This window comes from Podarcis erhardii, assembly GCF_964252035.2.
Source record: "Podarcis erhardii genome assembly, chromosome: 3".
NCBI lineage: Eukaryota > Metazoa > Chordata > Lepidosauria > Squamata > Lacertidae > Podarcis > Podarcis erhardii.
The window spans coordinates 66,152,950-66,180,492 of record NC_138507.1 but is presented as its reverse complement, the minus strand read 5'-3'; the positions used below and the strand labels follow the sequence as shown (position 1 = coordinate 66,180,492).

General features: G+C 40.0%; 1 protein-coding gene across 5 annotated transcripts in view; it reads right to left on the bottom strand.

Annotated features, from left to right (window-relative positions):
• Positions 1-27,543, bottom strand: part of SASH1 (SAM and SH3 domain containing 1) — a gene marked incomplete at its 3' end in the record, with an annotated part of 506,774 nt that overhangs the window by 18,496 nt on the left and 460,735 nt on the right. For 3 of the 5 annotated variants that reach the window (XM_081854312.1, XM_081854315.1, XM_081854313.1), the window contains exons 9-12: positions 15,046-15,178; positions 9,717-10,558; positions 5,305-5,376; positions 2,339-2,482 (exon numbers count right to left, since the gene is read on the bottom strand). In XM_081854312.1, the coding sequence (XP_081710438.1) occupies positions 2,339-2,482; positions 5,305-5,376; positions 9,717-10,558; positions 15,046-15,178 (1,191 nt within the window). The remainder of the gene's footprint in view (positions 1-2,338; positions 2,483-5,304; positions 5,377-9,716; positions 10,559-15,045; positions 15,179-27,543) is intronic. The other 2 variants (XM_081854314.1, XM_081854316.1) reach the window with 1 other exon arrangement.

The following is a 27,543-nucleotide window of genomic DNA, read 5'->3' as shown; positions in this document are numbered from 1 at the left end:
TGTTTGGAAACCAGTAACTATTGTTTCCTGGTTCAGATGCAGCAGGAATGCTATACTGCTTGACTCATCACCTGCAGAGCTGTCAATTTGCTTTTAACACACTAAGGGAGCCAGTCCTATGAAATTCAATAGGGCTGACTCTCACGTAAGTGGGGCCAGGGGTTAGGAATGCAGCCTAAAATAAGTAATGGCATGCTCTTCACTTCTGCTTTTTGTAGACTTGCATCTGCAATGCTTCAATGAACAATGATCCAGATCTAGAAAAGATGGATCTGTATTATCCAACGATGACTTCAAAATATTTGGCTGTGTTAAGGCAGAATTCAATTTTAGAAACGACAGGGGCCACGGAGATTGCATTACAGGAGTCAGCATCTTACTGGAGCTTTGTACCAATCAGATGCATCAGAAATGGACCTTGGGAGATAAATGTGCTAACGTGTTACTGTCACTGAGCAACACAATAAATGACTCTTATTTTAATACCAGGAGTCTAACGCTGGGATGGTCTGGCAGACTACAATGAACTTTGCTTCAGGACAGACAAAAAAAATTGCCTCATTTCTCCAAAGATTCAGACAAATTCTTTATTTACAGCAAAAGCAGCAACTAAGGGCTTCAGAACCACTCTGACAGGGTACTGAGCAAAACACGCTAGTAAAGTGAGAGTCCATTTTGGAGGCCTTCTGGCTGAAAATCAATCCCGTGCCGTTGGAGATAAGAATGAGACAAAGTAAAATACAGGAACTAGAGACCTGAATTTATATTGGTAATATTATTCCAACATATCTCAAAGGGCCTAAAGATAAACATGCTATGATGTTCTGCTTATCAAAGACCAGCCTTCAGCTCCTGAGCACATCATAATAGTATACTGCTGCATCCTGATTATTCAACAGTCCTCTAGAGGGCGATATTAAATCAATGGAAACTCTTTTCAAGGCTGATGCCAATGCCAGTAGTTGCTTGCCAGCAATTACTTGTTATGCTTACAGTTCAAGTGGAAAGACTGATGAAAAAATAATAATAATAAAGTGTTGGGTATTCTGACAACCCACCAAACCAAATTCAATGAAGTCTGCCAAATGCAACATGCTTGGAAAAACAGATTGATTTTGGCCAGAGGAAATTGAAGGAGGAACTTTAAAATAATATATTTTCAGAATGAACTTTAAGGATCAACTATATAGATCTCTGCAATGTGGGATTTAATATGTTATAATGAAAAAAATATTTTTTTTCCTGATGGCTCACCATACCCATTTGAAAAGCTTGCTGGGCAAAATGGAGTTTCACAGATTTTAGGGCTTTATATAAGACTACTTTTTCTGCCCAGTAATTCCCATTAACAGCTCAATGGGAATAGCCTCTTGATACAGTGGCCCTCAACACAGCAGAGACAAACAGCAAAGGGACTGATTTATTTATTTTTAAGTGAAACAGGAAAAGCCACTGTTACTATTCAATGGAATTTACAGATTTATAATGGATATTTATAATAACAGGGATTTCATACCATGGGACAATATTTTATTGAAAACCATCAAAGATTTACAACGATAATGAAATGAAATTAGGTGTATGCTGAATGTAAACCTTCCTTATATTATCAGGTACCTGACCCAATATAAATATTTTCCCGTGTTTTCTGTATAATTTATGAGTTTTATGTCTTTCGTTTGCATTTTTAAACAGTGTTTATATTTCAGTACAATTTTAGCTAAACAGTAGGATTGAAATGCTATTTTATTACTTATTTTAATGGTGGAAGAAGTTACTTAGATGTTTCTTTTGTTTTAAGATGCTTTTAACTAAGTACTAGGGAACCACAAATATTTTTTAAAAATAAGTTATGTCATTACAACAGAGCACAAATTACATTTTAAAAAGTAAATACATTCTATATGTGAAAGATGTTTCATTTTTTTTTAAATTGGTGGAAGCATTTGTTGCAAAGTGCATGTTGCTGTGTAATTCAGAGGATGTATTGGAGGCAGTTTGACATTGCTAGAGGACTAGGGGCACAGTATATAAAGCCATTCATTTTTAAAACCAGCGTATATGGAATGAAATCATATACTTTATTGCCCTAACTCAATCCTAACTCCCTTTTATGATTTTATTGAAGCTCTTTTCACAGTAAATAGTTTTGAAAAGGCCTTGGAATTGCTTTACTACATTATTCCCACGGGGAGTTTTTTCGAATGACGCTGTTGTACTTTCCAGTAAGGTTGCAAAACATAGGCATCAACAACTCTTCAAGTATTTACTCAAACAAATAAAGCCCCCAGCTGTGGTTTAATTTAAAACAAACAAGCAAATGAACAAAACCACATACCTGCTCTGACAAGGAGCTGCTATATTTCTTAGACATCCTTTTCTTCATGGTTTCTTTAACAGATTTCACCTTTTTACCAAGGGACATGCGGGAAGTAGATGGGGATTTGATCACTTCTTTATAAACAAAATCACCATCTTTGCCCTGTAAAATGAAAGGATGAAAACAACACCATTTGCCACTGTCTTTTTTCTCTGATCAGGTCTCAGATGAAATGTGTCTTAGGGAAACATTGAGGCTGAACTGCTTTCGTGCAGTCCCCAAGAAGCATTTCGGTTGGGGTCTCTTGATAAGACTGAGTTTTTCTGGTATAGGCTGGAGCATTTTTATAATGGTTGATGAAGCTGTGAACAAGCACTCATTTTCTGCCCTTCTTTTCTCCTCCCCTCATGTGTGTATTTTGCACATCCATCCTGCTTTGCATGGTTACCAGGAAACTCTGGCTTATATGTTAGTTAACAAACAGGGTAATAAGTCAGGAACATATGTCTATAAACATATATACAACCCCTGAATGCAACTTTTATGTTGAAATATCAGCCAGAATGCTAAATACCTTAAAGCTCTATGCATTTTAACTGATGGGAGAATCCAATACAGTGGTACCTTGGGTTACGTACTTAATTCATTCCGGAGGTCCATTCTTAACCTGAAACTGTTCTTAACCTGAAGCACCACTTTAGCTAATGGGGCCTCCTGCTGCTGCCGTGCCGCCGAAGCACGATTTCTGTTCTCATCCTGAAGCAAAGTTCTTAACCCGAGGTACTATTTCTGGGTTAGCGGAGTCTGTAACCTGAAGCGTATGTAACTCGAGGTACTGGCATAGCCTTTTCCACCTAAAGTTCTCAATGGGGACCATGCCAAATACACTGCCCTGGAAGTAAATGTTACATTTTGCACAGCTATTACACTTCTTGCACGAATCCCATCAAGCTCAACACTGTCTTCAATATATATTTCTGTTCTACTTCCTTTTTACTTGTTTAGGCTTAATTTGGAACACTTTAGAAGCTAAGAAAAACAATTTCAAGTGCATCTAAAGTCTGGACTCCTATTGCTTATGTTAAGTTTCATTTTTGGAGAACTTTTTAGCAACAGGAAGTACTAACAGGCTTTCAGCGGAGTCTAGTGTTTATAAGGACAACCATCTTCTGCTTGACTAAAATCCAGGTAGATTGAACTGACTATGGCAGATGTTATATCTAGGTATTTACTTCTGCTACATGTTAACGTTAAGCTTGCTATCTGCTCTAGAGCCAGACTATGCATGACATTCAGTCAAGTGCAATTTGCCCTAATTTTTGTTGTTTTACAAAATGCAGCTGCAGAGGCTGCAAAGCAAAGTGGGAGATTGGCACTGGAATCAGGTTCTTAGCTCTTTTCTCTCAAAATATTTGTTACTGAAAAGCAATCTCCCCCCCCCCCAGCTGTTCAATAAGGTGCGGGAAAGCAAGGCAAAATGCAAGAAGACACATCCACCACTGGAACATAATGACACAAGAATTTCCTTCCTGGATCAGACTAAGCTCTATGGAGTCCAGCACTCCATTGTCACAGATGTCTCTGGAAATTTATGGGTGGGACACGGAGGCTATTATTCCATTTAGCATCTCCTATTGAGAAGTTTACAACCCTGAAATCTAGATTTTTAAAAAAACTTTCACGAACAGCTGCTAATAACAGTACCTTCCATGATTTTGTCCTAGATTTTTTTTTAAAAAATAATAATCCATGCCAGTGGCCATTTGTTGTGAGTGAATTCCTCAAGTTAGTATTTGTCAGAAGTAGTGTTTCCCTTTGTGGTGATCTGAAATTATTTCAGATCAACTTCATTTAATCTGATGAGTCATTGGGATGGGAGAAAGTAAATTCAATTCTAGCCAGAGGGTTAATAACAAGACAGGAAAGGAAATACAGGTTTGGGGAAGGGGCAGTGTCCAAACTCCAGCATGGAGTAGCTGCCCAGTTGATAACACAAACTCTGTTCTTGTGTGTTCCATGGATCAGGTCTTTCACAGCTGCACTTCACGTCTCCCCCTCCACTTTGAGAGTCCAGCCACCTGGCCAGTGTTACAGCTGGGATGTTTTCAGAGCCATTTCCCTCATTCCCCCTCAACCATGCCAGGTTAAGAACTCAAAGGATTTGGATTCATGGAGACATGGGGAGGCTGAGATTCAGCAACAAATCACGGATTTAATTTAAATCCTCTCTTTCCTGCTTTCTGTACTCTCAAAAATGCCTAGTACGACAACAAAGTCAGCTCTGGGAAAGGGGAAGAAGAAGAAGACCTGAAGAACTTTTTAAGTTAGAAATGTCAAAAGGGGGTGGTGGTCCTGCTAGCACCCTCATGAGTAGGGTCTTTTCCCCATGGTTGATGAAGATGTGCCAATGGTAGCAGCTGATACAGTACATGAAGACATGGGAACAAGTCCCCATACATTGTTCTGCTACTACTATATAACAGTATGTTCCTACAGTCCTATTGCATCTTGTTACCCTTCTTATCTTTGGTATGTTCAAAAGGAGAGTGGGTAACTCAAAACTATTCCAAAATATTGCTCTGGCCTGTAAATTACCTTGACAGGCAATATTGCATCTCAATATTGAATCAAATCCGTAAGCATTTGCAATCAGAGTATACTTCTATTATACACACTTTTGCCGATTCATTTTTTTCCATTGAAGTTGACTACTGAACCTAACATTCTTAACTGATATCATAATGTAGCAAATGCTTAACATTTTCTGTATGGTATAAAGCAGCTCTCTATACTTGGCTTGTACGGCAGTATGCATCAAAACAAGTCTGAGGAACTAGATTTGTTGGTGGCATTGATAGTTTTTAGAGCTACGATTGTGGCAGTTGCCACACATTTTAAACTCCATTATAAATCCCACCATTGTGCTTCATTATTAAAAAGAGTAAGACGCGTCAGGACGATGCGGACCTCTAGCTCATACTCACCATCTGATCCAAATTGTTTCCAATGTGCAGTGAGCGATTTGTCAAGTCAAAGCCACCAAAGCTGCAGGTTCTCTGTGACACAAGACAAATTTGTGGCTTAATGCATTACAATTAAATTCAGTATGAAGAAATAAACATTTTGTGGGGTATAGAAGACACATGAGAAACCACCCAATTGTACAAATAATGGTAACAAGCAAAACATGATGAGAAATTAAAAAGACTCTGTCATTACATTCATGCATCATGATAACTCTCTGGCCTTTTGCTTTCCATTGTAAAGCTTCTGGGTTTTCAGCATATTGTTGTTTATTCACACTCCCTAGCTCAGGTTGCCCCACAAAACAGTATTTAAATCTTCTTTGAAGTAAGAAATCGTGTTACATAACCAACTTAAATCTCACAACCTCTTTGTCAGTGGGTTCAAAGTAATAACAAAAAACCTTTTGACCCAAACGTATTCAGTATTTAAGAAATTTTGGAAGCGGACAAGCAACTAAAAATCCTGAAAATCTACTCAAATGTAATTGGGCCAAGAGGACTCTCAAATAGATCCACAGTACCTTACTTAAAATGACCAAATGTCTAAGCTTCCAAGGGATATATATTAATAGGAGTTTCATTCTTGGAAAGCATTGGCTCTGCATTTGTTACCAAGTCCTTCATGGTACAAAGGAGCTTTGTTACTGCTACGAGAGAAAGTAGGTTATATTTACAGTGGCACAACTTAGTGGAATGAGACGAGTGGAATGAGTCACTCTCAGAACATCAGCCCAAGCCAAAAACACTGATGCCGGTTATAAAGGTTCTGACGGCCTAAACACGTCAGCATTATGACACCACCTTTCTTCCAAATGCTAAAAAGCACACTAAGCAAAGTCACATTTTCAAAGCAAGGTAGGAACAAAGTGGCTCTTCCTAACGGTCCTCATCTGTATCTCATGCAGTACTTGAAAAGTGCTGGTTCCTTTAAACTCCCTAGGGATGCACAGCTCCCTTTCAGTTCTACAAGCAGAATTTTTACCTTCTCTAGAAGTAAAACAGTCTTTCATTCCTATGCCTTGATCCAATGTCTCTCTGATCTTACGGAAACTATAAAACTTTCTAGATAAACCATCATCCTTTATGGCACTAATGTGTCACACAACTAATGCTTTATAGGAAATATCTCTCCCTTTAAAATTATTTAGGTGGTTACCAACTTGCAAGTTGACTAGTAAGCTGTATTTGCAAATCTGTACTAAGAGACATATATTCTATTCTTTCTCAATCAAGGCTTTGTTGGTGAGCTCGTTGAAGCACTTCCATTAAGGAAATTCAAAAGCCAGCATCAGCTTAATAACAAAAGTCAAGAACTAAACTTACTTTCTCAAAAAACAAGAAACAAAAACAGCTGGTCAGAAAAAATTCTGAAATCCTTAAATATCAAATGCAGAGATCAGTTTTCAGGCAAAACTGGTATGCATGTGCAAGGGGTGTGCACATATCACCCCAGAAGCCACAGTTCTAGCACATGTGATATCTGGCATTATACAGAGAAAATTATAGCCAAAGGATTATTTGTGACAATGTTGGAATGTAACATGTAACTGAAAGTAGTGCCAGTATTCTCTTCAGGATTCTAGCAGTGCTGCTATATAGTCATAACACAATTTGCCTTGAAATATATGTATTTAATAACTTCCAATAATTTTATGAGATACATGCCAAACAAAGTCTGTGGATATAAGGTTGTAGGCTAGTCAATGGAATGGTCATGCGATCAAAAACAGATTGGTGCATGTTCAAAAGGTTCTATGCATGCCTGGGCCACCAAAACAAATTTAGATGCCAAAAATAAATGTGAATACAAGACAAATAACTCATCATACTGAACAAGAGGCTTCTATAATTCCCTGAGGCTGCAGTAAGCATGAATTATGATCTTAGAAGAAGAGGTGCTTAAAGTTCACACGCAGTTTAATTTTTGCCTTTCTTTTGAAAAGAAGAAAGCCACAGGATGTAGTTAATTAAAGGGTCTATCTGAATAAAATAAAAGGAAATAAATATCTTTCTCTCCTATAGAACCAGGGTAAACATATCACAGTCACATAAGGATATTGGGCTCCTTGCTACAAAAACCACAAGCTATATGAAATGGCCATTGCATTGACAACAGAATAATTTATGGGACATTTCAGGTTCTTTATAAGGAATATGAAAGCTATGCTGCCTATTTATATATCAAGCTAAAATATCTTGTGTGCCACCTTCTGAAATGCTTCCCCCCCCTTCTTCTGGCTCCCCATAAGTAAGATCACTTGAGAGTACTAATTTTAGTGAAGTACATTACAAAGAAGGCCAGAATCAACTACTTATGTATGACACAACTGGGAGAAAAGATCTGTCCTAGCCAGAAATTAACATATCCTCAAAATGGCCACTAGCCAAATGCAGGCACAAAGCTGGCTAAAAAACAGCAGGAAAGATTATGTTCTTCTTTTGTCTGCCAAAGTCACACCCTTAAAAATTAACTAACAAAAAGTCAATTAAACCTCTCATTGTGTTATGCTGTGTAATAGTTTCCACTGAAATCTCCTCTAGGTCTAATGAATCTATTAACAAATGTGCCTCCCTTCCCTCCTACAAAGAAAACAATCTTACAGCTGTAGAAAACTAGGACAGATGATCTGTTCTTTCCTCAGCATCCAAGAAACAGGAGAGCTTCTGAAAACCAGCTGATGTGATTGCCTTGCCTTGGGAGATCCTGGTTCAAAATGCCATTCGGCCATGGGCTTGTTCATTGTTATTTGGAAATATATTAGCTTTCAACATCAACTGCCCCACTTACAGGCAGTTGTAGGAATTTGGCTGTAATCTTAAAGCAGTAAGCCCCATTGAACACAGTGCGACTATGTTGTAAGGAAACTGTTTAGGGCTACACTGTAAGTGAGTTAAGGAACTGTACAGCACTTGCACAGTGTAAGTGATCAGTAGGAATAAAAGAAATAACATACTGGCATAGGATATTTTTGAAGGTTGACAACGTGGCACATTTTGCCCTAACCATACCTATGTAGAACTTCCATTCCCCTTCTGGTTAGGGAGGATTAATGCAATCCTGTTTTCATCAGACATGTAGATCCAGTTCTAATGATAATCACCTTCATGAGAAGGGATGCATGAAGATGCTTCTCTGCCTATCTCTGCCACTCCCACATGTTCTTGGTGGTTGTACAATCATCGCACAATGGACCTCTCTGACGACAGGCATAAAAAAAGTTTGACTGTCTTGGGAAAGGACAGGCTTGCTGAATACACACTGCGTGAACTTTCCCTCCTCACCTTTACTGCCACTATACCCACTTCTGCCTCCCACAGGGTAAGGCTATTTTTTCTTTTTTGAAGAGGCACATTGGGCCACACTGTGTGGGTAACAAATTGGGCCACACAATGGGTAATACTTTTAGACATATTTCTCTCCCTAGCCTCTGGTAGGAACACTGAGGAGGTGCTGTGCTTTGACAGCTTAAAAGGAACAATATGGTCACATATTCTAAAGATCCATTGTATATTCCTTCTTTTAAATTAGGTGTGGGGAATCTGGCTGGTGGGACAGATCCTAAAGTCCCCCAACCTCAGTGGGCGATTTTGACATGGGGCGGGGCTGCCTCCTTGTCAATCACCTCTCAAGCACTGTCCACCAGCAGGACCTGCAAACCATGCTTTTGGCATGAAGTCACATCTTTCCCTGCCTCATATCTGATCTCATATATGACGTCAGATGTAAGGCAGATGGGTGTGGCTTGGGGAAGATGGACCCAAAGGCCAAATAACACCTGCAGCCCACCACTGCTTTCAATGTTCTGCAGGATCACCTGATACTTTTACTGTCCTTTTATTATTCTTTAAATTTTGCAAACTGCTCTGATGCTTTTATTGTGGAAGGTTGGGGTATAAATACCCTGAAAACAACTAACTAACCTCCATTATCCAAGGACACCAAAAAACCTGAGTACTCAAAAGTGGGGGTAGCGTGTTTGTAAAAAGTTATACGGATAAGGAGGAATATAGCTGAGTGAAGTTGTGGTTTTATCATTTCTGCTAAAGAATGCTATAGCTTCATTATTATTACTTTTCAATGCAAACCTGTGTTTCTGCACCAAAAAAGTGCTTTTCTTGCCTTTAGTCATCCTGAATCATAAGGGCAATGTGTTTCCCCTTAATATTTTGCCAGTTTGGACACTGGGGACCAGGACACTCTGTCCAAACACTTATTAGAACATCCTGTTGGCAAATAATTGAGGAGCGGAGGAGAAGAGAAGGCCAATGAACTATGCATTTCAGATGTTATGGTGGAGGAAAACACGCCATGCTGACTGCAAACTCATGGGAGCCAGAAGGCCTCTGTCAGTGATAACTCTTGGACTCACAGACTTTTGGTGGATTCTCAAAAGAACCCTTTTAGTACAGCGGTCCATTGTGGCAGCCCACTTCCTCTTTGCCTCATCCTCTTCTTCCAGCAGACATCGCCTCAAATCCTGCTCTTCAGCTTTGCTCAGTGTCCTGTCAGTAACGGGCCGCACCAGATGTGACAGGTTCAGGTGACTGTAGAGACTTCTTTCTACCACATACGTGATATTGAACTCGCTGACAGAGTTGCGCCCTCGAAGCCTTCTGTTTGGGAAGCCACAGCCTCCTCCTCCTCCTACCCCCTTGGCTTTGTGACGAAGCAGCTGCAGGTCACAAATTGAGGGTGATATGTATTTCCTAGCAGGGCGCTGGCAAAGAAAAGCTCTAGAACACGAGTAGTTAGAATCTGTCTTTTTCAGTCGGATCTGCTTCCTGACACTCTGGATTTCCTCAAAGGATACCAAGACATGGTGCTTGCGCCTGTTGTCATAAAAGCAAACGCTTTCTTTACTTACCCCGTGGCTCAGAGAACCAAGGTTCTTCTTCATCTCTCCATCAGTCAAGGAGCGGCAAACCTTTGGAGTCTTCTCCTCTTCTGGGTAGGAGAAAAATGTTCCAAGTTTCTTGGGGGGTTTGATAAGGCCACGGCTTTCAGATTTACTGAAGGTCTTGAGCAATTTCCTGTTAGTACCCCAAGTATCTAGGCTGCTCGATGAAGGAGATGTGGTGAGTGAGTCAGAGTCCTCATCTGGCTGTTTCTCAGTAGAGCTATCTGAGTAAAGTTGCTTCTTGTGAACTCCAGAATAAAGTGCTGATCTGTCATCTGGTACTGGAGAGCTGTCAAGGGAATGCTCATCCACACCTACAAGGAGGGAAATAGCACATTAGCTTTCACATACTTAACTATGAGTGTGAAAAGAAAGCAACAGAGGTGCACCCCCTCCAACCGAAGAGGTATGCGGCTATTCTCCTTTTCTGAAGAACAGAACCATCTGAGAGATACCAAGCAGTGATACAAATGTCTGGAAAACAAGGCAGGGATACTGATGTACACATCTCAATATTCTTAATTCATTTTTAACAGAACAAATCATTTCTAGCTTTAATTTTATAAAAGGGAAAAAGGCTCTTTGTAACAAAGTATTTCTTTAACATTATTAGGACAGAAAAGAGTAGAAAAGAGCAGAGGAGCAAAAAGGAAACAAAACATCATAATTCCATTTAATATGCATTTAATAAAACTTCAGTTATGGTTAATGAACTATTACAAGGGTGGGCAGCTTGTGCTCCTCCAGAGATTGTTTGACTCCCAACAGCTCCAGCAAGCCTGGCCTACAGTCAGGGTTGATGGGAACTGACATGCCAACTCCCACAGTCTGATTGAAAAAAGTGCTCTGCCTGCTATTTGGAGATCTTTTTTTATCCTCTTTATATAGTAGACAGGGGGATCCTTTATCTTCAGTCTTAGTGCTATGAACCACAGCGCTAAGATCAAAAATAAGATCCTCTGACTGCTATTTACGAGTACAATAGGCCCACAACTTGCATGCATTTAACTTGTGCATATTCAGCTTTATGCATGTGGCAAATAAAAGAAAATTAAAAGGGGGTGGGGTTCCAGGAAAAAAATTACTTTAGTGATCCCACCTGCCATTGTACCAAATGGGTTTTGACTATATGTGATTTTGGCTTTAGGCATGATCCCTAGAATGGTGCCCCATGTTAAGTTGTGGGCCTACTGTAAAAGGTAGCATTACCACCCACACCCTACACTCATTTGCAGGAGTGAGGTTGGGAGAAAATGCTGCCCTTTACTTTCCCCAGAACGATCTGTGTAAAGTGAAAGGGAGCACTTCTAGCCACACCCCCACCCACTGCAGCACTGGAATGGGGAGGGATGGAAGTGCTGCTTTATAATGTTTAGCCACCCCTGTTTTACAGGATATGCTGTCCTAGGTAGGAAAAGGTATGACTACAGAAACCAGTGGGTCTTTTGCAAGTCTGTGATTATAAAAGTCAGAGTTAAAGAAAATGATAGGTAGTAAAATTCATGTTCTTTCTATATACTAGCTGCCAGGCTGAATATAAGGAAAGTTGTGTATGAATAGAACTGCTGAGGTTTAAATCCACCCTACGCAAGCCTAGATTTGGAAAGATAACTTTTTTTTTTTCATTTCCTTTTTTCCTGTTATGGGTAGAGAGAGAAAAATGCACACCACATCAGAAAGCATTCATCCATTCTGACAGAGTAAAACAAAAAATAGCAATAAAACTGAATGAAACATGTATCTAACTTTGTATGCCCCAGATATCGTGGTTAAAATCGAGTTTTTCAGGAACACCTTCAGTAGTGTTCTGTTGCAAAGTAAGGTAATTTGATTTTCCTTTCAATAAAACAGGATACAGAAACTCCACCACTCACTCGTTTAACAAGTTGGGGGGGGGGGGAGAGAGAGAGAGAGAGAGAAAGCACTGTTGTGTCATCAAGTACAAAAACATCAAGGCTGTACTAAGAAAGGCTGTAATACAGAGTTGCATGGAACATCAACAAATATATTAAACTGGAAGATCTACAACTCAAGTAAAATATATAGAAATATGTATTTCTATATCCATATATATTTCTATATCTATATTTTATGTATCCAGATCACTGTTATGGTCTCATTCTACACATGTTTAATCAGAATCAAGGTCCACCAAGTTCATATGTATTTATGTATCCATCCATCCATTCAATTCAGATTAATATGCCATCCCTTCTGCATGGTGCCCAAGATGACAACAATATAAACAACATTATTAAAATAAAATACAAAATACAAAAAAGAGCAGATAAAAACAGCAACTAAATAAAACTAAATAAAAAAGCAGTAGCAACAAAATCAAATAAAATACCTGTCTAAATAAGAGATTTGCAAGCGAAGCCCAGTTTGCTGTTTTGTTTGAATGTAGCCAACTATAGCTTATCAAAACTAATTTGTTGTGGTTTATAATCCTAGTTTGTGGGCAAACTGATCGTCACAAACCATAGTTGGCTGCAATCATACAAAACAGCAAATTAGTGTTTGCCATAAACTAGAGGCAGAAGCTTCTAATCAGCTGCCAGATCGTTAGCTGGTTCAAGCAAATGGATTCAAGACTACTGAATATGAAGAATTTACATTAGCTACTTATGCACTTCTGGAGTAAACAAAAAGTGCTGATATTGAGCTATACCTGGAGGTTAATTACCTGATGGCACCTTTCCTTGTACCAGCCTGTCCATTTCCTAAGATCCTCAGAGGAGGCTCTTCTCTGCATTCCACCCTTGGGGGAAGTGCATTATTCAGTGATGCATGGAAACAGCCATCTCTGTGGTGGTATCCTACTCCCACTCAAAGGCTTGACATTGGAACCTTTTTTTTTTTTTAACCAAGTGAAAACTGATTTGTTTTCTCTGGCATTTATAGGAAATTAAAAAGTTTTTGCTGACAGAGTAAACAGCCTGCTCTGCTGTTTATTAGTTTTGTAGTCTTAACATACCTTTGTTGCTATTATTAACAAAATGATGTATAGCTTATATGGTTCTCAGTCTATTTAAGTAACATGCAGTTTCTAATCTGTGTAGTGCACCCCCTTACCCTGGGATCTTCTATAAAGACGCCAAATAAATAAATAATCTATAATGCGTGACAGAAGGGAGGGGAGGAGTGGATGAAGCCCACCACCTTCCCATTCCTTGAACTCTGAACTGAGCCATGAGGTACTGTATTGTATCTATGTGCAGCAAGATTCTTTACATGTACATAAATGTTCACTCAAAGGTCCACAGAAGTGCACTTTGATACCATTTAGCACACAACTTGCCAAAAAGGGAAATAAACTCCATCCACATGAGAACTAGGCCTTCCTAGTATGCATTATTATTAAAATGTTCTATGAACAGCTTCTTTAACCCTCAACAGATTTGTTTTTATCTGTAACTGTAGCTGTAAACAAACAAACAAACAGCATGCCAAATAGAGCTGAATGCGTGCTCTGAAGGGTTAAGTCACTCTCTGCCATGGAAAAAATTGTGGCAGTTTCCCACTTCTACCCAAGTGAACCACATAGATTTTCTGACAGACTCGTCATTCCTATTCCTTGGTGAAAGAATAACTTGCAGAGACTGAAGGGAGCGGCTCTACTCAGGCAGATGTTTCAGAATCCCATGAGAAACCCACTGGCCTTCTAACCTATGGGGTAACCTCCCATTTGCACTTTGTCTTAACGCCCCCCCCTGCCCCCCAAGCAGAACAGCTCACTGAAGAGTCACAATTCATAGCTCCAGAACTTGCAGAAAATAAGTGTGAGTAAAATGCTCAAAGTGGCAGGGACTTTCTGTGTTTCACATTAAAAAGAGTGCATTTACCAGAAAAGATGATGCCATCTTCTGCTTCTGCCAGTATCCTGCTCTCCACAAGTCCCTCAAGTATAAACTCAGCGCAACATGTGATCATGGAGAAATCTATGCAGCTTTTGAAATATAGGATTTCCACATACACCTTGGAAAGATCCGATTGAGAATGCATTTCTGATACCTTCTTCCAAATATCCTTACTACATGCAGCATCAGAAAACTACAATGCCTTTTGTTATTCTGCTGACAAAATGTGCTCCCTGACACAAGACCAACCGTGCTAACAATTTCAGCAGTGACATTCACAAACCCAACAGACCCCTCCACTCTTTGTAAAATATCAAAACACTATTGGTTTTGATCCAAAGACTTAGGGGGTGGAGTTCTGCTTATGCTGTGGGGCTTTCTTCGCTCTTTTTGTTGCAGCCTCTTGCACAGATGACCTTCTAGAATGGTGTGCAATGTGACAGGGGGATGGTGGTGATGGTGACTGCAGCCGGGAGGAGGGGGGAAACTGGTAAGTTCCCTTTTCATTCATTCATTCATCCATCCATTCATTCAAAGTATTTCTATGTATCCATTTCCACAATAAAATCACAATAATAAATCCACATTGAAACCAGTAAGGAACCATAATCAAAACCACAGCAAATACAAAAACAGTTTAAAGGACAATGGAAATCAGACACTCTATAAAACAGACACTAATAAGAAAGTAACAGAAGAGTAAAATGATAACTTCCTTGTGTAACGGTCTAACACAAAGGGCGATCCAGACAATTAACTTTAACATAGCACATGGAAGAACGTCACATGATGGTAACCAGACACAGTCATCTCTTTAACTCATTACATAGGATTTCCCCCACTTACCCCCATAAGAAAAATGTCCAAGCATATTTCAAACAGAGAACAACTTTATGATTAGCAACAGACACTTTTTAATTTCAGCACTGTTGGGTTTTTACCTTCACTGTTGGGCTTTTTAATTTCTTCCACTCTAATTAATTTCTTTCTCACTCTGCGAGTTGAGTTGACCAGCTTATGCAACCTCTTAAACTTCACCGATTCTTCAGATTCATCATCCGACTGCTCTCTTGACTGGCAAGGAAATAAAAGGAAATGTTAATAAAAGAATTATCCCGCAGCTCAATCACTTTCTGAAGTCAAGTCGATGCAGCCTCAGGCTTACTGTGCTCCGTGACAGGGAAAATCCTGTAACTTAAAACTGTTATTTTCAAGCTCAGGTCACACTTACTCTCCCCTGCCGCAATTTCTCTCTCTCACACACAAACTGCTTTAAAAAGAACAGCACATACCATTTTAACTTCTAAATTAGCGCACAGTAAGGTCTCAGGCACCTAAATGCATTGCAGCCCTCATCCTTTTCTCCACCCATTGTGCAATAATAGCTACTTCCACGTTGTCTCTGAGCGCATTTCAGGCAGAACTCTTTCCTGGGACTCTTTTAGCCATGCTAGTTAGGCTCCTGTGGTTTGGGTCAGGCACTGGTCTTGTCTGGCCTGGCGGCTCTTGACATTTAAAAACCTGGTTATAAACAGCTTCTCCAAACTGAACTGAAACTCTATCATTGACTACTTTTTTCCAGACTTCCAAGTAAATCAAAAACAGCAGCAGCAGCAAAAATGATGGGAGGGGGGTAAAAGGAAGGGAAGGGAAAGGAAATAGGAGATCTCATCCACTCTGACTTGTTTTATTAGCCACAGAAAGATCTTCTCCTTCGCTGTCTCGGAGCTTCTCATTCTGAGGATTCTCAAGGCTGGCTTCTAATATGGATGCAGCATTCCTCCAGATCTGACCAAAGGAAAACTCTGACCTTTACAGGCACTGAGTATAGTCCATATTCCCCAGCATCCCATTTTGTCTCACATCTGATGCAGTATGCTCAGTTCCAGCTGTTTTCCCTCAAGTATCAAACATTACAGAGACCAAAAAAATCCACCCTCTCCAGCAGCAGTGACACCACAAGCTGAAACAATCCATTCCTTGTGAACCAAATCAGAGCTCCCATTTTCAAGCCAGATCCAGTGCTCAATATGCTACTTCCTCTGTTGTGCCCTGTTTAGAATCTGTGTGTGAGAGAGTAGAAAGCAGGGAAGGGGGAGGAAGAAAGAGTGGGGCCCTCTTTGCTTTTACAGTACAGAACTGCCACTGTACACAATGCATTCCAAGGAAGAGAGAATATTCCAGCTGGAAATCTCTGAAGACTGTATCCCTCACTTTGCCTCCATGTACAGAGCTCTGACCAATTCATCACATTCTGAACATCCAGCTTAGAAATCTCAAGAGCAACTTCCTGTCAGTGAACTTCAGGTCACTTGTGTTTCCATGTTGGAATGCACCATTATTTTCTGGTGATGTTTTAAGCCTGACAAAATAAGCTTTATTTAAAAAATGACTCCTACAAAGCATATAAGCATGAGGCTAACCATTTGGTCCAAGGCAAGACCAACTGGCACTTAGAGCATCATTTGTCTGGTGTATTTATAATGTAAACTAGAGGGGTTTTGGGGGCGGGGTTAAAACACACACACCTTCTGAAATAAATTATACCGTTGCAAAAATATTTTGCAAGGATGCCAAGGTTCTGAGTGGTAATGACAAATATATTTCCTCAATCCTTTGGGTGCACTGAGTGATGTTTTTTAGGTTGAACAACAGTTATTAGTCCAATACTTAAGAAAGTAGAGTATATTGTTCTATACATTACTAAAGATAAAAAACTGTAGTGAATAGAGAAAACTGTACAATCCATACAACAAAAAGCAGCACCCTACAGAGGGGCAATCTTAGTGGCCTCCGTATGTTCATCAGCCTTAGGCAAATATGTTTAGTTTATACATTTGGTGGATGTGATGGTGGAATGAATGGATAAGAATATTCAATACCTCTTCCACCAAAGCAAAGAGGCCACTAGATTAAAGCATTAATTCCCTAGCAGAAATGTTGACCCCATCCAAGTAGGATCAGAATCCAGCAATCCAGAGTGCAATTCCTGATGGTCCTCCAAGATGGGACTTTTCCTCCACAGCACTCTCTTGGTTATTTCCATGCAGGGTTGAAGAATGTGCTCACCTTGGAGGCAGAGTTCTTTGGTGTCTCTTCCAACTCTACAATTCTATGATTCTATACTGCATTCCTAATATAAGGTAAATTTCAAAGCAATTTAGGTGGTATCCAACTAAGTGCTTCCCATTAGTGCAAGGAGTTCCACTAACACAACAAAACGCCCCCCCCCTCACTTTGTGCCCCTACGTCTTTCCCAAATCTGCTCTGGAAGGTTGGAGAAAACCCCAGAACAGACGTAGGTGGCCTGTGGGGGAGGGGGAGGAGGGGAAGTTCTGTTGAGCAAGCAGGCGTCCTTGTGCTAGTGAAAGCACTTGGCTACTGCCCTGTGTGAAGGTGTTCCACTTGGCTGGAAAGTTTTTTCAGCAGTGTTTAGCCTCCTCTCTAAGGCAACAGGGTCTTGGGCTATGGAAGTTACTCTGATAAAGAGGCGATATCTGACCTAGCCAAGTGAATAAGTGGCTGGTGAGGGAAGAGCAACCAGCCGGTCAGCTAAAGAGTGAGCCTGCCTGGGGACAGGACATAGATGGATCTGGATAGACTGGCATGCAGCACTGATCTAGTACAGTACAGGTGCAACCCCTCCCTGTATATGAACATGAGAGAGATTAACTCTCTTTCGAAGACTCCCCGCGTGGAATAGGAAAGCATTACAGGAAATGTAGAACATTTGCCTTATGTTAAATGGTTCCCTACAGAGAAAGGTCTTTCCTCAGTCAGGAAAAGGGCATTTTGCAGAATGTTGCACTACAGGCATCGCACTCAGAAGTCACAGCCCTTACAATACAAGTCCAAGTATTGTACCTCTAAAAGTTCACAGCTATCATGTTCCAGAACACATCATCACAGCTAACAACTCTGTGCCAAAAGCAGAGCCTTATAATATGCATAGCCGTTTCTGTATAAAGTAGTTCATCTCTTTGGATATTCTAAGGAATAAAACACATGGATCTGTAGCACTGTAAACAGGAACAGCTTGATTCTCATCCACGCTACCACAAGTCGCCCCCCTCCCCCCAGCTCTCATCCAAAAGCCCCTAATGGCTCAAGTTGTAATTATTTTGGCTAATGTTGGATGCAGAAATTCTGTAGTGAATGCTTAAGTGTTTCATTTCTAGTTTCTATGGCAACATTACATCAGATTGCAGACAGCTGGCTCCACAGTTTTAAACCATAACAAATTGACCAAGCCAGTTCAGAAAATTATACTTGCTTTAAAGAGATAGCACACCATCCAGCTGCCAACAGAATGGTGCAAGACCAACGGGACCCAATTTTTTGGCATGTGTGCTAAGGCGGGGTCTCTTTCTCAGCTTCTTTTGGAACAAGTGCATCTCTGACACATCAGCAATGTTCTAATGCTGAGGGAAAGTGGGCCAGCTTGGGTCATTCTATTCCAGAACTGCACGGAGGACCACAGGGGAACAGGAACAAAATCAACAGCATCTGCAGTTCCCAAGAACTGTGTACAGTAAACTGAAACAACCTTTTGTCAGATGGTCAGGAAACTATAAAGCCAAGCTGTTACTGCTGCTTTGGCAGTGCTACCCTGTTCCTCTGACAAAAACAAGTGTGACTGTAGCTCAGGAAATTGCCCATATTCCCCATATGTCCTTTCCAAAGTTGTGCATCCTTCAGTTTTCTGCTCTTTATTTAAATATCCCTATAATGTCTCAACCAAAGCTCATTTCAAACAATTTTCAGAATTACATTGCAATCCAAAGAAGCGTAACTTTACTAACACAAAAGCTAAGATTTGTTTGCATTTATGGATTTTATTTTCTGTGATCATGGTTTTGTTTGCTGACTTTGTCATATATATCAAGTAAATAAAGTTAATTCCAGAAAAGTGCACACCAAGTTTAGGGTTGCTGTATCTCGAAGAGCAAAAAGGAGGACACATTTGCCGACTTCTACTTGTAACTATGGATCGCTATGACAACTCTACCCATGAAAAAGAGGACGTGTACTGGAAAAAGAGGGCATATGGCAACCCTAAAATTTCAGAGAGATGCTTTCCTAGGTCAGGCTTGATTTCCATCTGCATCACAATGAAATTTGTAACTATTAGATTTGTTCTTACATAAAATAAGTTGTTAGACAAAGTCGCAAAACAAAACAGTACTATTGTTTACTTTGCTTCATCTGTACATATACATACAGGTAAGTGCCAAACTTTCAGACATTTCATATTCCAAGAGTTTAGTACTAGAGTACAGCGTTAGAGCATCATGAAGTGCCTCAGTTACGACACTGTATTTAAATAAAGTGAGGCAGGTTTGCCTTACTATGCTGCACATGAAGACCTAAGATTGTTCAAGTGCATCCCTATATTATCTCGCTTGCTGTTCTACGCCAAAGTAATTGGCTCTGTGATGACAAATACTTCCTGTGAAGCAATTTATTGGCCTAATATCCTAGCCCCATTCCTATTATATTATATCGTATTGTATATTATTTCCAGCTTCTTCTGGCCCATGCTGAAGCTCTTGAGTGTTGGCATAGTGGTCTGTCTCCACCAGGGGTACCAACTTTGGCAATCCTACCTGCCATTGAACCCAATGGCTTTTGACTATATGTGATTTTGGCTTTAGGCGTGATCCCCGGAACATAACCCCGCGTTAGCTGTGGGCCTACTGTATAAAAGTTTTAAATAAATAAATAAAACCAGGAATTTAAACATGATTAACTGTGTGTTTACAGATGGGTGTGTTATTATAGGTTTTCACAGCACCCACAGCATGTTAGCAGTGTCAAAATGCCAGCTTGTATCTCTCTCTCTCTCATTTAATGCACATCCACCATGTTCATGGAAAATCCGATGTCAGAAAAACGTATTTCCAACGTCTGCGGCATCTGAATATCCTGTTTGCAGTATTAAGCCCTATCTGGAAACACCCATAGTTAATTATAGCTATAGGAGCCCTTTCTTCCATCCCTCCATCACTTTGCAGGATGGGAAGCACATCCTATGAATACTGAGCCACAGGCTTGATGACCTAACAGGGCTGGCATTTAGGAGACCTAACACTGTGTTCTGAATAATCCTCCCTTTCTCAGTTGCGTAACCCCAAAATTTAGGCTTAAGCATTTCTCCCTCAAAAGAACTATGCAGGAATCCTAACCTTGCCGCAAAACGCCTGTTGTCGGGAGTTACAGTACCAGATGTGAGATTGGCTTTCCTAACCACTACTTGGTAAGTGAAGAGAAGCAGGGAACAATCAAAACACAATCAACTGGCTGGTCTTTCGCTCACATAAATCATCTCCCTCTCCACCCTCGGTTCCTCACTAGTTGCACAACTTACAAGAAAGGCAGAAGTCATCAGAGTTATATTTGCCACAAGGGCAAAGCTGGGGGGGGGGGTTGGAATAGAGAGTGTTGTACATGGGAAACAATCCCTGGTTTCACTGGCAGAGACTTACTGACCTCTTGCTGGCCCCCGTTTCTTAATTATTGTCAATGGAATTTCAGTAAAAGAAAAATGGGGGAGGGGAAGGAGAAGGCAGAGTAACCCACCCATCAAACACTATTCCCACCACTACAAGAGGAGACTGAAGCACTAAGAAAAAAAACCTCCCGCATATTTATTAAAAACCCAAAATATGTTAAATTAAATATGAAAGTTTTATTTCCTTATAACACATGAGTTTCTTCTCCTGCTGATTTTAAAAACCACAGAATATAACTTGAAACACAGGCTATGAAAAGTCCTAAGCAGTTTAGGGTGAACAAACCTAAGTGACTACTATGGCCAGGAATCAGGTATTTGAAGAACTGCTTTCTCTTGCACTAACCTGTCTGTTCACTCAGTACCCAAGTCTTAGATCATCACATATCCTGGGTGTCTCATCTGCAGAGATCAGATGAACACTTTATCCCAGAGAGATATGCCTAGCACCTATGATTCTATTTTTAGGAGATAAGCAAAGACCATTTTATTCTTCTGGGGGTTTTCTTGACTGGATTTTTAAAAAATTACTGCTAGTTAAGTGTGATAGCAAGCTGGTTTGCAAGGCGGGATGGCTCTTTTTGTTTGCTTAATTTTTATTACTGCTATAATGATTTGTTTCAAAATGTTGTATTGTGATACTGCTAAAATCTTTCAATGCATTCTGTGCCTTCCTCAAGTGCTTTTGACGGCTTGAAGATGTCCCTGACTTGTGTTAGTATCTCTTGCTTGCCTGATGGAGGAGGCTGTGTGTGTATCTGTACTTGTGCGTACACTTCTGACTTTTTTGCAAGGCTGGAATATAGCAAACTGTAAGGCTCTCATATTCATTGGTTCTGCCCTTTTTTTTTGTCTCTGCCCTGCCCACCTTTTGCACGAGGCCTCTAAAATGTTGCTCACAATGGAATGTGACCCTTGGGTTGAAAAAGATTCCCTACCCCTGACTTAAAACCAATGATTTGCTAACACAATGGGGTTATATCCAATGTCACACAAGTAAAGCCACTGAAATTGGTGGGTTAATTACCTTAAAGCAAACCCAACTGACCCATAAACTTTATCCAGCATGGAAAATTACATCCACTTAGCATTAACAAACTCTTTGCAATAATTCTATGCGGGGTGTCAATCCACTGAAGTCAACTAATGAATGCAGTAAAAGTGGACATATGAGGCATGGCATTAATTATGGAAAAACCACAAAAATGCTCCAAGGCCACTTTAGTGAGAAGCACATTGCACATTAACCAATGATGAACTGCCTGGGGAAAATTAATAGAAAGTTCCTGTCATACATTCAAGATGGAAAACATTATAATTCTCATTTCTTCCCATTAGGTCCGCCTCAATATTGAAATAATTCCTGAGGCATGCTTCAAAATGGTTAAACAATCACAGAGTTTTCAGTTATTTAAAAAGCACTGAACAACGGGTGTAACCTGATGGAAGGAAATGCTGCATCTCATTACAAGGAAACAAGTTCTTTCTTAATTCTAGGCACTTAAAATGTACAAAGCGTTTGCTACTCCTATATAAATTCTTTACTTTTTTGTACTATAAAAAGCAAGAACTCAAAAAATACATTGATCAAAATTTAAAATTTATGAGAACGTAAGAGCAACTCTTTCATGGGACCAAAGGTCTATCTAGTCCACATTCACATGTAAAAGGAAAGACAAAAATAGCATATAACCCTGTCCAGAACTGCTTGTTGTGATGTGGAAGGTGAGTTTTGGAAGCCTATAGCTATCTTCCTTTTGGAAGGCCCCTCCTACAGAGCCTGGAAGAAAGAAGAGGCCTCCCTTTCCTCAGATACCTCTCTCTGGTCCCATTGCAGAAAGGAAGGCTTTATGGGAACTCCCATTCGAGTCTCATAGACACCCCCATGAATCCCCTAAATTTAAGAGTTAACAAGGTTTAGAAGGAAACACTTTGATGGTTAGCTTTGTCCTACCTGTCCCTGGGATACTCATTCTATTGCTTATTCATGGAGGCTTTTTTCCTTCTTTTTGGCAAGTAGTTCATTGGCTGGAAGGCAGGGGTGGAACTTGGTTTTATTTCATTCGGTGAAGAAGAAGAAGAAGAAGAAGAAGAAGAAGAAGAAGAAGAAGAAGAAGAGCAGGAGGAGGAGGAGGAGGAGGAGGAGGAGGAGGAGAAGGTGGTGGTGGTGGAGGAAGAATTTGGACTTGATATCCCACCTTTCACTCCCCTCAAGGAGTCACAAAGCGGCTAACAATCTCCTTTCCCTTCCTCCCCCACAACAAACACTCTGTGAGGTGAGTGAGGCTGAGAGACTTCAGAGAAGTGTGACTGGCCCAAGGTCACCCAGCAGCTGCATGTGGAGGAGTGGGGAAGTGAACCCGGTTCACCAGATTACCCAGCTCGTCAAAGACCCATATGACACACACACGCCCAAACAAACATGCATTTGCACATACGCACACATGCTGGGAGCCTCAATGGCACTCCTCTGGAGGCTTTACCCAGAACAAACAAACAAACAGCTAGCCCCCCACTTAGCTACAGCACTGATAGAAGGACCAATGAAGCTTGCCTCTCTGAAGCAGAAAGATGTCTGTGGACTGGAAGGGAGACTTCTCTTCAGAATAAATGGGAGAGGGGATTGAAGAGAACTGCCTTCTCAGTCCCGGGGGGGGGGGGGGGAGAGAGAGACCTTTCTCAATGTAGCTTTGCCTCCTCCCCTCTGAGACAACTGTACTTTACTCTGCAAAATAGTTACATTGTATAACACAATATTTATTTATATCCCACTCTTCTTTTAGAAAATTCAGAGCATCTTACATAGGTCTTTCACACAAATACCCATCATATCCTTATCACAGCCACTTCTCTTCCACAATAGTAAGACATAGTTCACAGCTAGTCACAGACCACTCACTAGGCCTTCTTGATAATCAAGACTTTTATTGTATGGACTATTTTATTTAGCCTTCTAGCTTCTGTATCTTCCTTGCTCAGTCTCCTTGATGTTTCCATGTTTTCTACCGCATAATTCCTCAAACCCTATATATCTCGTCATACACAATGAAAAGAAAATCTTATGTGTGCCTGATACTAGTTTGAAGGATACAGATTCAGGAAAATTCTACTCTCCTGGGATTTGTGGATCAACAAATGGTGTCTAGTATTAACCATGATGACAGGGTAGTTCAATTTGTTGGAGAGTTATGGAACTGCAACAAGGCAATCCATATATCTCTGTTCTGCCACTTATGCCACTATGGATCACCAGCTTTCTATTGGGTCTAAATAGGCAAAATAATAATGTACCCAGTGCTGGTACTGTGTACCCTTGCGTACCCCCAGAAAAAAAGTACTGAATGTACCTATTTACTAAGTATGGTGTTTTGTTATTCTGCACTGAGAAGATACACTGAGAATATCCATCACAACAAATATACTATACAATTTACATACAATAAAATGTGTTCCAATGAGGCTTGTACCCAGTTAAAGAGTCAAAGGACTGCAATCCTATAGATCTACAGTACAATCCTTATAGATCTATTTTAGCTCCACTGAGTTGGTGTTGTTGTTGTTAAAATTTGTATACCGCCCTATACCTGTAGGTCTCAGGATGGTTCACAACACAAAGTTACAGCACAAAATACATAAATAAAAATAATTGAAACAATTAACAACACTAATGTATACAAACTAATAAAAATACACTCCCCAACAGAAGTCCCTAAACAATCCCAAATACAAATACAAAAATCCAAATTAACATATAGCAAATATGTCATGCAAATAAATGTGGTTGAATTCATAACAGCAACAAGTAGACCCCACTCCCACCCCGGTCTATTTATTGGTAAAATTAAATGATTAAAAAGATAAACTGTGCTACAGGTTATAAAAACTTTTACGATTATAACATTCCCCATCCTCTCCATTTGCTGCTTTTGACCACTGGGATTTTGTTATATGTATTAATGTGTAGACCCTACCTAAGATAAGTCCTGCTACAACACATATATAAACAAAAAAATATGCAGTTATGCAGATTAATCTTAGAAATTTCGGACTAGCTCAATCAAATAAATTCTTTTTTAACTGGGCGAGGGCCTCGTGAATACAATTAGTATGATTCTGTTGTAAAAATATTTTTCAAGAAAAAAATGAATGAAGCAAACACTAGAAGCAACAGAAAGAAAAATCCTACTTGTGGTGGCAAAGAAATGGTTTCACCCGTAAAACCTTTGGCTGTGTCTGGGATAAAGAAGGACCCATTTTTACCCAGCAGAGCAATTAAACACATAAGCTTGAAGAGAAGGATGGTTTTGATTTGGGAGAGACATATGACTTTGAGATGAAGCAGAGTGCAGGGAATTCATTACTTTTACAGCATCCCCTGCTGGCTGATTCACAGTTAGAATAGCATATTGCACACAAGGAACTTGTTAAGTCCCCAGTTTCTACTGAATATAAAATGAGGGATTAGGTATCCTATTGGTGTCTCTTTTTCTATTGCTATCTGATAGGCTAGTAGAACAGTATCAAGCATGCCCTTAGCGTAGATAGGGTTAGCCATCAGAGCACACCTGGCTTGAATTTGGCACACAGCTGGGAAAGTTCTCTGAACTACAATGCCAAATGCCAAACTAGCCAGAGAACGACCCACCCAGTTACTCCAAAATATAAACTTCCACATATACAGTACAGATACGGAGGTATGTGCAACCTCTTTACTGCAGGCACACTTCCCCGCAGCCCATGGGCAGGCAGTGAAGGGTAAGTCTCTGCTCCTCTGTCCTTACAGACCAAAGGAGTATGAATAATACACATGACACTCATATATGGTGTCAAAACATTTGTCCATCTTGCTCAGTATTTGCTAGTGGCCAGCGGCTCTCTAAGGTCTTGGTCAGAGAGAAAACTTTCTCAGCTCCACCACAAGAGATCTTTTAACAAGAGATACTCAGAATTTCTACATTCCTATGTGGGAGGCATAGTTTACTAATGCTTTATCTGAAGCGAAGCCAAATCAGACAATTTTGACATGGACTGGTCTCCATTTTTTTTGATGACAGAAACAGGAAGCCATATAAGTACTACTCCCATGATTCGCTCCTTGTTGTGATTGGGATATATAGACTCATCTTAAAATACTGCATCTCAGTAATTTGCTTTTTATACTGAATATGCTTTGTTTATTGCTTCTGTTATTGTTTGTATGGTTATGTGTTAGTTTGTGCATATGTTTATGATAAATCAATACAAATTATTTTTTAAAAAGAGCGATGCTGGGGATTGAGCCTGGGACCTTCCGCATGCAAAAAACATGTACTCTCCCACTTAGCTATAACCCTTTTCCTGGCTATTATGCTGTTTCAGAGAGATGGGGAAGAACAGAGAAACTAATCCTGTACAGCACCTCTCTAGGAATAAGTCTCACTGAACTCAATGGGACTTGCTTCTGAGTAGCTGGCCTTCTATTGACTCTTATTCTGTGTTTCCGTGATGTTTGCCCTTGAAAACTTCAAGTGGTAATGTAATATCTTTTTTTAAAGTAAGTAATTACGTTCTCAGTCATCCCAGCTTCTCTGGGAAGGCAACACACACCTGTAAGTGTATCATGGAGAATTCTAGGAGAGGGACTTAGCTCCGCAAGATATAAACTGCTTGCCATAACTAAAAACTCTGAAAAGGCCCAACAAGAGCAGTCTTTGTTTCCAAAAGAAAATTTGGATGCATTTTAAATTAGGGGGGAAGGTATGGGAGTGGGGGGATGAAAGAAGAAAACATGCAAGCCTGATCCAGGAACATTAACTTCACATCAGAAAGGAAAGACATGACTGGAATGGTAAAGTCTTTAATAATGCATACTTCCTAAAGTATGAACTGGACACACAATGAGAAGATTAAATGTTAATCTGCATGTATCTGGCACAATGCCAATACAGCTGTTGGCTTGGCACATTCAAAAGAAATAGAATAAATGGAGTCCTCCAAACTGAGCTTAGAATTAACAGTATAGTGACAACAGAGGGCAGCTTCTCTGCTGACACAGGGGAGGTGGCACCCTGTCCTTTGCTAATTGTTTTTGTATTTTAGCCTGGCAGGCAAGGGACTGAACATCCCAATTTGCCAATAAAAAATCGCGTAAATGACAGAAGGTTGAGAGGAAGAAGCAAGATCAATAGAAATTAAATCTTTTCAGCATGACACATGTCAATGGCATTTTTCCCTTTTTGCAAAAAAATGTGATGCTCAGCCACATGCAATGCAAATCTGTCTTGCAGTTTATTTTTATTTTGTTTTTTAAAGCTACATTTCACAGTTTGAAGGCTGTTCACTAGAACTTCTTTCCTCAATAATTACATGGTTAGGGAAGGCATCATTTCGAATTGGGATTACAAAACCATTTAAAGATTTTAGGCTGCAGTTCTAAAATCATTTGTGAGAGTTGAAGGTGAACTGAACACACTAAGACTTACTTCTGAGTAGAACAAGCCTAGAACTGCACTATTACAGGAAAGGATTAGAAACAAAGTATATGGTATTAATGTCAATTGCTATATTTTCAACAACAACGTACATCAAGTATGACATGTTCTCAGATAATCATTTTAATGTATACTTTGCAATAGAGCAGGGTGAAAGTCCAAACAAGCAGGCATATCTATCTAGCCACAGGATAACAGCCAAAATGTTCAAGTGGAAAAAGTGAGGCTTTGGGGGAATCTGAAGATGGAAACACACTTGAGTTTTGACACAGAAATGCTTATATCTTAGTAGAGCTCTAGAGGAAGCTTAATGTGACATGGCAAGTTAATTTAGGGCTGCATCCATGTGAACAGTGGATACCTGGCACCCATGGAAACATTAGCTTGTGCCATGTCATGAGCAAGATTGTTTCTGGCATGACACCAAAAGTGCTTCAAAATTTACTTTTGCAGTTGCA